General features: G+C 44.8%; 1 protein-coding gene across 1 annotated transcript; it reads left to right on the top strand.

Annotated features, from left to right (window-relative positions):
• Window positions 1–769: 769 nt before the first annotated feature.
• Window positions 770–8,568, top strand: SMU1 (SMU1 DNA replication regulator and spliceosomal factor). The gene is made up of 12 exons (XM_038125396.1): window positions 770–872; window positions 1,117–1,327; window positions 1,435–1,587; window positions 2,197–2,307; window positions 2,674–2,802; window positions 3,805–3,924; window positions 4,320–4,436; window positions 4,629–4,756; window positions 5,530–5,656; window positions 6,044–6,211; window positions 6,471–6,623; window positions 7,255–8,568. The coding sequence occupies exons 1-12, from the start codon at window positions 847–849 to the stop codon at window positions 7,351–7,353; spliced, it is 1,542 nt and encodes a 513-aa protein (XP_037981324.1). The 5' UTR covers window positions 770–846; the 3' UTR covers window positions 7,354–8,568.
• The last annotated feature ends 3,863 nt before the right edge of the window (window positions 8,569–12,431 follow it).

Genomic DNA, 12,431 nt, shown 5'->3' with positions numbered 1-12,431 from the left:
AGCCCATTCCAAAGCCTAATCACCCTTCCTGTAAATAAATTCTTCCTGATGTCTGACCTGACCATCCCCTGGTGTAGCTTGAGGCACCACGTCCTCTTGCTCTGTCACTGGCTGCCCGGGAGAAGAGGCCAATCCCCACCGGGCTGTACCCTCCTTTCAGGGACATGTAGAGTGTGATAAGGTTACTCCTGAGCCTCCCTTCCTCCAGGCCCAACAACCCCAACTCTCTCAGCCACTCCTCCTAGGGCTTGTGCTCCACAGCCGTCAGCGGCTCTCTGGCATCTCAGTGTCCTTCCTGCAGGGGGAGGCCCAGAACAGGGCACGGCACTCGCGCTGCGGCCGCGCCAGGGCCGAGTGCAGGGGCTCAGTCAGCCCTGTTCCTGCCGGTCACTCTACTGCTGATGCAGGCCAGGACACCACTGGCCTTCTCGGCGCGCACAGCACCGTCTCCCGCGGGCGGGCTGGAGCTGTGCTGCGGCTCTGCGGGAAGCAGGGAACATTGCAGGAAGCGGGGAACACCCGCGCCCGGCATTCCGCCCGCGCGCGCCCGGCGCTGCGCTGCCTCCGCTCCGCCGCCGGAGGGCGCGCCAGCCCCGCCGCCGCCGGGGGGGGGGGGGGGGGGGGGGGGGCTGTCCTGACCGGTGACGTCATGGCGCTAGGGGCGGGGCGGGGGCGGGCGCGCGCGTTATTTATTCTGCGGGGGGGGGGACGGGAAGGGGAAGTGGCGTGCGGAGCCGCGGCGGAAGGGCTGGCGGAAGGCCTGGGGCGGCGCAGCTCTGCCACTACTGCTACCACTGCTACCACTGCTAGCGGCGGCTCCAGCACCGGCTCCAGCGGCGCCTCACCATGTCCATCGAAATCGAGTCCTCCGAGTACGTATACCCGTGGCGCGGGGCGGCGGCGAAGGGCCATGCGGCCCCGGCGGCCGGGGGAGCGGGGAGCGGGCGGTTTGGCGGCCCGGCCTTGAGCCAGGCCCCAGCGGCCGGCGGAAGGGAGGCGAGACCCGGCGGTCTCGGCGGCGCCGGGGCCGTGTGGGGGCCGAGGGTCGGGGATGGTGCTCGGCGCGGCCCGTGTGTCCGGTGGCCCGGCTGACTGTGCGGTGTGCCTCGCCCGCAGCGTGATCCGGCTCATCATGCAGTATCTGAAGGAAAACAGCCTCCACCGGGCACTCGCCACCCTTCAGGAGGAGACCACCGTGTCCCTCAACACCGTGGACAGCATTGAGAGCTTCGTGGCTGACATCAACAGCGGACACTGGGACACGGTGCTGCAGGCCATACAGTCTCTGAAGCTGCCCGACAAGACCCTCATCGATCTCTATGAGCAGGTGAGCAAGCGCGGGGTTCCTGCGGACTCCTGTGGTCCGCGTGGAAATCTCTGTGTGGTGTTTTCCACTGACTCTTTGCTGATGCAGACATTTGTCTCTGGGTGCAGGTTGTGCTGGAGTTGATCGAGCTCCGAGAGCTGGGTGCTGCCAGGTCTCTGCTGAGGCAAACGGATCCCATGATCATGCTGAAACAAACTCAGCCGGAGCGCTACATCCACCTCGAAAACCTTCTGGCCAGATCTTACTTTGATCCTCGTGAGGTATGTTAATCCTTTCTTTAGAGACCTCTCCTGCAGGAGCTTCATCGCTGCAAGCTGCTGATGGCTCACGCTTTTTTTTTTTTTTTTTTTTTTTCTTTTCCTTGACTTGGGTAGTGGGAATGTGCAGTTTCACAATTTGATGGTTTTACACCTTGTATGAAGCGTTTGGGAAGTAGTGCATGACACTTTATCACGAGGGAGCAAACCTGTGCTGCTGTTGGGAGTTTGGGGGATTTGGCCCTGTGTCCTGCCACAGGGTGACATCTGCAGCTTGCCTTTTCCGTGTCGTGTAGGCAGCAGAAGGAAATGCCAGTGGTGTGAACAAAAATAGTGCCATGTAATAACAGTAAAAACAAGGCATTTTTTTTCTGACTGGTATGGTTAGCCTGAAAGTTTTTGTCAGAGCATGTTAGGTTAATGGACTGACTTTAGAGATCTTTTCTAACCCTGATAATTCTTTACTTTTAAGGTTGGAATTGAAGACAAGAGCTCTTTTGGAGGCCTAACAGAAAATTTATATGGAAGGGGTTTTAATTTCAGAAGAACAGGGGTCTTTCTAGAAAAAAATGTTATTTAGAGCAATAACTCATGAAAATAACTTTTCTCTAGGCGTACCCGGATGGGAGTAGCAAGGAGAAGCGGAGAGCTGCTATCGCACAAGCTTTGGCTGGAGAGGTCAGCGTGGTGCCTCCATCCCGTCTGATGGCACTGCTGGGGCAGGTGAGTCTTGAAAGATGTTTCAGTAGCTGTGTTCTTGGGTTGTTGCTGCATAAAACTAGCTATGATGTAGTTGAGTCTCCAGCTGTATAAAAGTAGAGTTTAAACGTGGTATAGTTTAAAAAATTTTTCCCATGTAGGAAGGATTTAGCAGTTGTAGAAAAAGTCATCACTCTAGCAGTAGTAGATTTCTTCTAATAGAATAAATGTGCAGCATAGTGTGCACTTTGAGAATAACATTCTGTATCACGTTTTCCGGTGTGTTTCCAGCCCTTTCTGATTTTCAGAATGCTCCGTGCAGACGGTGTTGCTGTGCGGTAGATCTATGTTAACTGGTCGCTAATGGTGTGGCTTTCATCTCCTCTAAAGGCGCTGAAATGGCAGCAGCACCAGGGCCTGCTTCCTCCGGGAATGACAATTGACTTGTTCAGAGGCAAAGCAGCTGTGAAAGACGTAGAGGAAGAAAAGTTCCCCACGCAGCTGAGCAGGCACATTAAGGTAATGTTTGCTCCTGTGTGTTTCTGCTGCGCTTTCCTTCCCGCTTTCCTTCCCGTGTTTTATGCTGGGAGATAAGAGGAAATCTTCTGAATGCTGCTTTTTCCTTTGTTGTAAGTCGTTCCCCTCCCCCTCCCACCCCCCACCTGTGTGTTTTCCTCCCTTTTCCGTGCATTATCTTATCAGAAGACTTTTCTTCCTGGGAGTCTGAGATTAGGTCTTTTAACAAGATTGGGTGCTTATGGGGTTTGTGATTAAGATAACAGCATCTTTGACTTCACAGTTCAGAACCAATAATTTTACAGTAATTGGCATACTCTCCTCCTTTATTTGTTCGAGGAAGTACTTGTGTCTTAAACTGTTTTGCAGAAACCATGAGCTTCAGCTTAGGAAATCAGTTTGTGGTGTTCAGTAACAATTTGCTAAAAATCCTTTATTAGAGTTTTTTTTTGTTTGTCATTGCTGATATTGTATTTTTGTTTGAGCTAGTGAAATTTTTTCTGTATTTGGTTGTCATGGCGACATGTATTTTAAAACATAGAAATCAAAAAATTGGATATTGAAAAAACCAAACATACATTCTCTGTAAAAATTATGCTGGAGAAACATTACTCCAAATGAAGCAACTTGAGAAATATTAAATTCTGAAGTCTGACTGTAATAAATGTTAGGTATTGAAAAGATGATTGTTAACAGAGAATTCACTGCAAAAACAAAAATACATCAGGAGCTGAGTTGGTTTCTTTGTAACCATGCACGGTCTGTTGTAACGTTGGACATTAGCAGACCAAAGGAGGGCTTTTTTTTGTTTTACTATTTTTTCAAAATGCAATTCTATATATTGACAGATTTTTTTTTTTTTTTGTACTTCAGCATTAAATTTGTGTGTACATACCTGTAGAAGTTACTGTATTTTTACCATCAGAATGACACCGCAGTTTTGTTTTAATGAGTTGAGTCTTTTAAATTGCTTATTAAGCTTTGCTTATATTCTTTTTTAAACAGTTCGGGCAGAAGTCACATGTGGAGTGTGCTCGGTTTTCTCCAGATGGACAGTACCTGGTTACTGGCTCAGTTGATGGCTTCATTGAAGTATGGAACTTCACTACGGGAAAGATTAGGAAGGTAAGTTACTCCTTATTTCACACAGAGTGACTTTGACGTGCCAGAGCGCCTGGATCTATTCTTTGAGATTGCTTTAATTTTTTAGGGATTGTGAGCCTGGGAAGATTGTCTGTTTAGGTGATGCAAATACCAGTCTGGAATAGTTATGTGGGTGTAGTTGTCTGGTTTGTCATAATGTTCTCTCTGTGATAACTGCTTTACCTTTCTACACTGTTGCTGTTGCCATTAAAATGGTGGCAGTGGTAGTACCCTGTACTACAAGGCTATGAAGTCTGATTTAGAATAAGTTATAAAATATAACTGAAGTTAAAACTGTTAATGCTTTTCCACTTTGCCTTAAAATAGACTTCATTGATTTCACTACATTGACCCATGAATCTTCTGCTTTTGTTTAGGATCTGAAGTATCAGGCACAAGATAACTTCATGATGATGGATGATGCGGTGCTGTGCATGTGCTTCAGTAGAGATACGGAAATGCTAGCAACTGGAGCACAGGATGGAAAGATCAAGGTACAAATCTTTTCATACAGTATGCTGGGAGAGGTGGTTACCAAAAAGATCAGTTTGCAGTAGCAGTAATGTTCTCGTTCTGTATAAACGCAAAGGAAATCTAACATGTATTTAACATGTGTATTGGCTCTGATGTTGAAGCTCATGTGTTCTCATAACAGAGTAGTCACTTATTTGCTGTTTTCTTTTCAGGTGTGGAAAATCCAGAGTGGGCAGTGTCTGAGAAGATTTGAACGAGCTCATAGTAAAGGTGTTACGTGTCTCAGTTTCTCTAAAGACAGCAGTCAAATTCTTAGTGCTTCTTTCGATCAGACAATCAGGTAAATAAACTGAGAATGTGTGAGTTAGTGTGCGAGAAAAGAAAGCAGATTTTTCTAATTAAGCAGTTTAACTATGAGATAGTGTAATCTAGAAGGTGCCTGTAGAGGTCTCTAGTCCACTGTGCCTCAAAGCACAGCCAGACTTTCAGTTGGGACAGTCTGTTCAGGGCTTTGTCCAGCTGTGTTTTCAAAATCTCCAGGGTTCAAGATCCCACTGCTTCACTGGTGGAAAATCCTGTTTGGGTGTAGGGAAGGGTATTTTGGGTTGGTTTGATTATGCTTGTTTGTTTTTTGTTTTGTTGGAGTTTTTTGGTGGGGTGTGATTTTTTTTTTATAATCCTTGCCCTTTGTGCTTCAGCTATACACCTATTGAGGGGTCTAACTCCATTTATTTTGAAGGCATGTTGGGTAGTGATGTTAACCCAATAGTTACAATTTTTTAGGTTTTAATGTATTAAAAATATTTAGGTGAATATACCTTCCTTTCTCCTTTCCACTTTCCTCTCTCTTTTTTATTTTCTTTTTCCTCTTTATTTTTTTTTCCTAAGGACCATTGCAAGATAGGTTAGAAATGAGAATAAATATACTCAGAAAAATACTCAAAACACTCTTCTAATTTTAATAGGCAAGAGGATCCTCAGACCCCTTTTCCTACAGTTCTTAGCATCTGGAAAGTGTTGATTACTGTTTGTGTAATGCAAAATTCTGATCCTGCACCTGCTTGGTTACTGAGTGGAATTTGCTTATTCATTTCCACCTCTGTTGTCTGACAGGATTCATGGTTTAAAATCTGGGAAAACCCTAAAGGAATTCCGTGGTCATTCTTCCTTTGTCAATGAAGCTACTTTTACCCAGGATGGCCACTATATCATCAGTGCATCCTCTGATGGCACAGTGAAGGTAAGATGGCCTTTACCCTTTGTAAAGAACACCTTCAGACTCCTGCTATCTTCTCACTCCTTTGTAAACCGTTGTTGCAATCACTGGAGAAGGACTCGGGGTTATCTGCAGTAATGAGAGTGCTTGTGACTTCACTGTGGATTTATGTGAGAACTGATGAGATTTGTTACTGTACTTAGTCTCTTGCAGAGTGTGTCTCTGCTGCATTTATGAAATGGAGACATAAGTGCAGTGCTTACTTCCTGTTCTGCGTTATTCTAGACTCTGAACTGACTGTGACACCTCTTGTCCTATGATGTGGGGATTCCCTTATCTGAAATAATTGCATATCAGCTCTTTCTTTTTCATTTTTTAAGCTAATTTGTTTTATTTTCTTTTTTACACTAGGTTTGGAATGTGAAGACAACAGAGTGCTCCAACACCTTCAAGTCTCTTGGTAGCACTGCTGGGACAGACATTACTGTGAACAGTGTCATTCTGCTGCCTAAAAACCCAGAACACTTTGTTGTTTGCAACAGATCGAATACAGTTGTCATCATGAATATGCAAGGACAAGTATGTGGTTTTACTGGTACCCTTTTGGGTCACTCTGTCATTTCAAGAATGCAGGAAACCTAGATAATAACCTAGCAGGGTTAAGCCTGATTTCTCTGGTTTGCTTGCATGACAGACTATTCTGAACTCAAGTTTATAGCATATGGAAAGCTCTTGAAGCGGTGGAGGGATCTGTGTTCTGAACAGACTTAAATATTTTTGCCCTAAACATGGTATTGATATGCTGCTGTTTAATTTAATCCTGCTGTTTTCTTTACAGATTGTAAGAAGTTTTAGCTCTGGTAAGAGAGAAGGTGGTGACTTTGTCTGCTGTGCACTTTCACCTCGTGGTGAATGGATCTACTGTGTTGGTGAAGATTTTGTGCTCTACTGCTTCAGCACAGTGACGGGCAAGCTGGAGAGAACTCTCACTGTAAGTTTTCAGCTCTGAGCTTTTCCAGAGTTTTAAGCACAGGGGTGATGTAAGTGCTCATTATGAGGTCCATTCTCAGACCAAGCAATCTTTCATCTCTAGAAAACATGATTGGTAACAAATGAATTTCAGGAATTTGGCCATACAATGTGTTTGGGGTTTTTAGAAACATTTAATTGTAGAAATTAGGGTAGTGTTTACCCATCAAGCAAAGACTGAATTGGTTCAGACTTCTTTGAATGAAAGCATATTTTGACCTGGGCTCTAGCTGGTGTACAGTCTGACAAAGCTATCAGATTTAAAGCTATCGGATTTAAACTTGCTTTAGACTGAACCTGGAGGAATACCAGCTTGAATGTCTAAATTTAACAGGGAACACTTTGATGTTGTGGATTTCAGTGGATGTAAACCTTCACTGAACCTTCCCTTGCCCAACAAAAAGTAACTGCCATGTCACAGAAATTGTTGTGACTTGAACTGAATGTTGGTGTGTGTACCCCTACTTTTGCTCTACACACAAAGTACTTTAGCCTTCAGTCCAGCTTTCCTTCAGTTGTTTTTTGAAGAGAATGTTTGTCTTGAATCTGGTGAAGGAATGCTCTCTTAATGCATCTTTCTGCTTACTCTCTAGGTCCATGAAAAAGATGTCATTGGCATTGCTCATCACCCCCACCAGAACCTGATTGCCACTTACAGTGAAGACGGCCTCCTCAAGCTCTGGAAGCCATAGATTGATTTTGCAGCAAGCTCTGAAGCATGCCTGTTAGTTGCAGGTTACTAGTGTTTGTGCTTTAACGAGGTCTAAATATGCAGAGTGTGATATTTGCTCAATTTTCAGTTCAGGTTTCCAGAGAATTAAATTTTTACCTACCTAGAGTGGGTTGATACATAAATACAGCATCAGTTAATTTCATATACTTTTGTTTTACTAGAGTAGTTTGAAGCAACTTCAGTGAGAATGCTTTTTCTGCCTCCTGAAGGCTGTACTCTTCCTACAATGTTTGCAAAAGTTCATTGAGCCAGCAGCTGTACACACTTAGGAGTGGTTGCTGACTTCCTAGAATACAGTAAAATTCTTTTTTTGTTTGTTTTTCTATTAAAATGTGGAATGGAAAGCTGTTTCTTCCCCACTGCTGAAACAGGAATAGTTTCCTGGAATGCAGATGAGGATACAGTATCATCAAGCTGAAGATGGGGTTATTTCTATGCCATTGGGCTTTGCTGTGTTTAATTTTCACTACCATTTTTCCAATTATATTGGAATGTAGTGTCACACAGCTGCCTCAGAATGAAACTATCCTTCCCCATCTGGTAGCCTTCCTACTATAGACTGTAAACCTGCCTAATATGGCAGTGAGATACAGTTGATTTTGTTTGGGGATTTTTGTTATATTTTGTTTATTTTGTTTTACTTCCCATCCAGACTAAAAGGAGTTATTACCGGGGCCCTCTTCCTATAAGTGCAAAATGTTTTCAGACCAGCTACAACTGGAACAGGCTCCAGGGGATCAATATTTTAAAACATGCAAAAGTTGCATGTTTACATAGGCTGAGTTCCTTGTGCTGTAATAATGCTTTAAGTATTTTTAAGATTTTTTAAAAAATTTAATATGCCTGTGGACCTAGCTGAGGTTATGCTTAGTGGTCCCACAAGATGATAAAAAGATACTTGCAGGCTCTTCAATTTGAAGCACATGATTTTTTTGTTGATAGATTCTGACTAACGTACACTGTTCTGAATGTACACCAGAGTCTTCTAAAGTCTGTGTCTTTTCTAGAATGCAGAAAAATGAGGTTTTTCCTGTAATGATGAATCAAATGCATGTGAATTTGAATCTGCTACATTGTGTTCTGTCCTCATCTCTTGTAGAATGCTTTCTTACTGCAGTAATCTTTTCAGACAGTAATAACTTGTCTTCAACTTAATAAATTAGTTCCACTTGAAGTATTTTTAGTCTGTGTCTTTAGTGGGGTGGGGAAATGTAGAAAAAGCTCACTGGGATTCTCTCACAGCACCTTTGCTGCAAGTGTATTCAGTTCTGTTGAACTATGATGTCTGAATTCCCAGGTTGTTTTTTACTTCTGTAGATATCCTAACAGAGGGGGTTTTTAGATACTAAAAAGTGATTATTTTTCCTGCCTGAAAAAACAGAAGTATCTGTCAGTGATACCTGACAAGCTCCATGGGCAGTTAGTAATTCTGTTAAGGGGGAAGATCTTGACAAAATATTTTTAATAGTAGTTTCCTTATAGAAGAGGTGCTCCCATTCCTTCAGCATCTTTGTGACCCTTGACTGGTCTCTCTGCAGTATAACTCTGTCCCTTTTTTATGGGAAGACCCAAAACCAGATGTAGCATTCCAGATGTGTCCTCGCTTTTGCTGAGTGGCTGAGAAGGATTGCTTCCCTCCACTGTTGTCAACCAGGACACCATTTCCCTTCTTTCCAAAAGGGCTCAAGTTGAGCCTGGTGTCCACCAGGACCCTCATCTTCCTTCTTGGCTGTTTTCCAGCCAAGTGGCCCCAGCCTGTTCTGTTGCATTGGAGTGCTCTTCCCCAGGTGCAGCATTTTGCACTTCCCCTTGAATTTCATGATGTTCTTGCCGCCTCATCCCTCTGGATGGCAACTCTGTTTTATCAGCTGCTTCTCCTGCTTTAATGCCATCTGCAAACTTGCTGAGGCAGTACTGACCCAGGGACACTGCCCTCCCAGTGGACTCTGCTGCACTTATCACCACCCTTTGGGCCTGGTGTTCAGCCACTTTTTAATCCACTTAGCTTTTCACCTCTCCCATACCTCAACACCTTCCCTGCATGGGCGGGAGGGAGACAGTGCCTTACAGAAGCCCAGGGACACAATACCCAGTTCTCTCCTGTCATGCACCAGGTCAGCCACTCCCTTGTAAAATGTATCAGGGTGGTTAAGCATGACTGCCCTTTGGTGAACCCCTCCTGGCAACTTGGGATGGTTTTCCTGTTTTTGGTGTGCCTGCAAATAGTTTCTGTTTAGCTGTACCATTACCTTCCAAGGGATTGAGGTGAGGTTGACAGACTTTTTTTGGATTGCCTTATGTTGCCCTTCTTAAAGACAGATGTGACATTGACTTTCCACCAGTTTGTGGGCACTTTTCTCCATCACCATGATCAATCAAATATTGTCAAGAGGGGCCTTGCAATGACATCTGCCAGCTCTCATAGCATGTGTAGGTGTGTCTTTTTAGGGCCCATGGTTCTGTGTATGTTCAATTTTCTCCGACCTCATCATCCTTACACCAAGGGAACATCCTCCTTGCTCCAGACTTTCCCCTTGATCTCTGGAATTCTGAGAGCTTATGTTGTCCCTAAATAAGACTGAGGCAAAGAAGGTACTCAGCACCTCAACATTTTCTGGTCATGTGTGGCCGGATGTCCCATCTAATTCTGTAATGGCCCCACATTTTCCCTGCCCATTCCCACTTTTATAGATGCCCTTGTTATCCAGTTAAGCTTTAGCTTCCATAACTTCATCTCTGGATGCCCACACATCACATCTGTGTTCCTCCCAATATACCCAGCCTTGGTTATACCCTCTAGATAATTCCTTTTTGTATTCTAGTTTAGCCAGGTGTCTTGGTTTCGAAAGACAAGTGTCTGCTAAGGAAGTCAGAAGCCTCCCCTGAAATGGAAAATTTCTCCCTCTGAACTGCTATAAATTTTAAATTAGGGGCTCTCAGGCAAAAAATATGGGAGCAGGAATAATAGTTCTTTATTAGGGAAGAAAATAAAAAGATAAAATAAACAATGCAGTAAACTAAAACAACGCTGATGGAGTCGGAATGCAACCTGACACCCTGTTGGTCAGGGTGTTGGTAGCAGTCCAATTGGAATTGTGGCTGCAGTCCTCCTGGAGTGTCAGGAGTGGTTCTGTTGGAGTAGGGATCCTGTTTCAGAAAGGGTGTAGTCTTCCTCTGGAGATCCAGTGGAAGAGACAGCTGTTCCTCTGGGAAATCGAGTGGAGAAGCCATGCTGGTGTTCCAGAATCTCCACATTATATCTGGGTAGGAATGCTTGGCTCTTCCCTCTGGGAGGAGCATCTCACAATGGGATGCTATAGTTCTTATCAGTCATGCAGTGACATTCAATAGCCTGTTATAAGCAGATGTCTCCCCGGAGGGAGGAATGGTGGTGGAGGAGATAAGGAAAACTGCCCACTTAACAGAAGACAATTGCCATACAGATGGCAAATAGAATACAATTTGCTGGCAATCCAGGACACCAGGAGTTGCTTGTGCATCCCCACAGACCTCCTGGCCATTTTTGCCTGGCTTGCTGTTCACTGGGATGAACTGCTCTCAATCCTGGGGGAGGTGAGGCTTGAATTATTAACTAACTTTCTTGGGCTCTTCATTCCAGAGCCTTATCCTTTGGAGTGCTTCTAAGCAGATATTTGAAGAGACCAGTCTGCTTTTCTGAAGTCCAGAGCTGAGAACTGGCTTTTCATCCTAGTTCTTCCTCTCAGTATCCTGAACTTCACCATCTCACTCAGCCAAGGCTGCCTTTGACCTTGACAGTCCCAACAGTCCCAACAAGCTCTTTGGTTTTGAGTACTAGATCCAGCAGAGCACCTCTCCTAGTTGCTTCCACTATCAGTTGGGTCAGGAAGTTCTCATTGATGCACTCCATGAGCCTCCTGGATTGATCATCACAGAATTGTTAGAGTTGGAAGGAACTGCTGGAGATCTAATACAACCCCCTCCCAAGGCAGGGTCACTTAAGAGCAGGTGGCTTTTGAGTATCTCCAGAGAGGGGGAGTCCATGTCCAATTCCAGTGCTCTGCCACCCTCAAAAGAAGTTCTTCCTCATGTTGAGGTGATTTCAGCCACTCCTCATATGGCTTCCCCTCAAGGCCCTTCAACCATCTTAGTTGCCTTGATTTGGATGCTCTGTATTGGCCTAATGCCTTTCTTGCACTGTGGCACCCAAAACTGCACAGGGGACTTGAGGTGGGGCTACCCCAGTGCAGAACAAAGCAGGACAAGCCTCTCCCTTGCCCAGCTGGTGATGGGCAGGACTGATCCTCCTGGCTGCCAGGGCACACTGGACAATTCTCACCCACAAACTCCCAGCTTGTTAATTTGTCCCTGGGTAGAGCTTGATACATTCCAGTTCCTCTCTCACGTAAATAGAAACTCCACCACCTTGCTTCTCTGACATCTCTGTTTCTAAAAACAACATACCCATCCATGACAATATTCCAGTCATGTGAGCTATCCCACTATGTCTCAGCATTGCAGTGAGATCATTGCCCTGTGAATGCATATATACATATGTATATATGTATATAGTTCTTGTTCATTCCTCATGCTGCATCTTTTTGTATACTGACACTTCATGGATAATCAAAGAATGGGGTTTCTTAGAAGGAATGTGAGAGGATTCACCATAGCCATAAGCACCTATGATATGTTTTGTGTTTTGATCCTCAGCTCCAGTGGCAGCCAAGGTACATCTGACTCCACAGTGGTTGCTATGACCTGCTTCTCAGGAGGAAGCTATGGCACAATCGTTGCCATTTGCACCCTGCCTCCCAGTCCTTCAGTTTAAAGCCCATGTCACCAGACTGGCCAGAGTGCTGCCAATGATTCTCTTGCCCTTTTTAGCCAGGGGGATCCCCTTCCCCTATAACAGGCTAAAAATCACAAAAACACAACCCACTGTTATAGAAGCCAAAACCTTCTTGATGGTGTTGGCCACAAACCCAGATATTGATTTGCACAATGTGTCTGCCTCTGGCTGTCTAACAGGGAGGACAGATAAGGAGATGACTTGGT

Source organism: Motacilla alba, chromosome Z (genome assembly GCF_015832195.1).
Source record: "Motacilla alba alba isolate MOTALB_02 chromosome Z, Motacilla_alba_V1.0_pri, whole genome shotgun sequence".
In the NCBI taxonomy this organism is placed as follows: Eukaryota; Metazoa; Chordata; class Aves; order Passeriformes; family Motacillidae; genus Motacilla; species Motacilla alba.
Note: the sequence above shows the minus strand (reverse complement) of the source record. Positions and strands in the feature narration are given on the sequence as shown.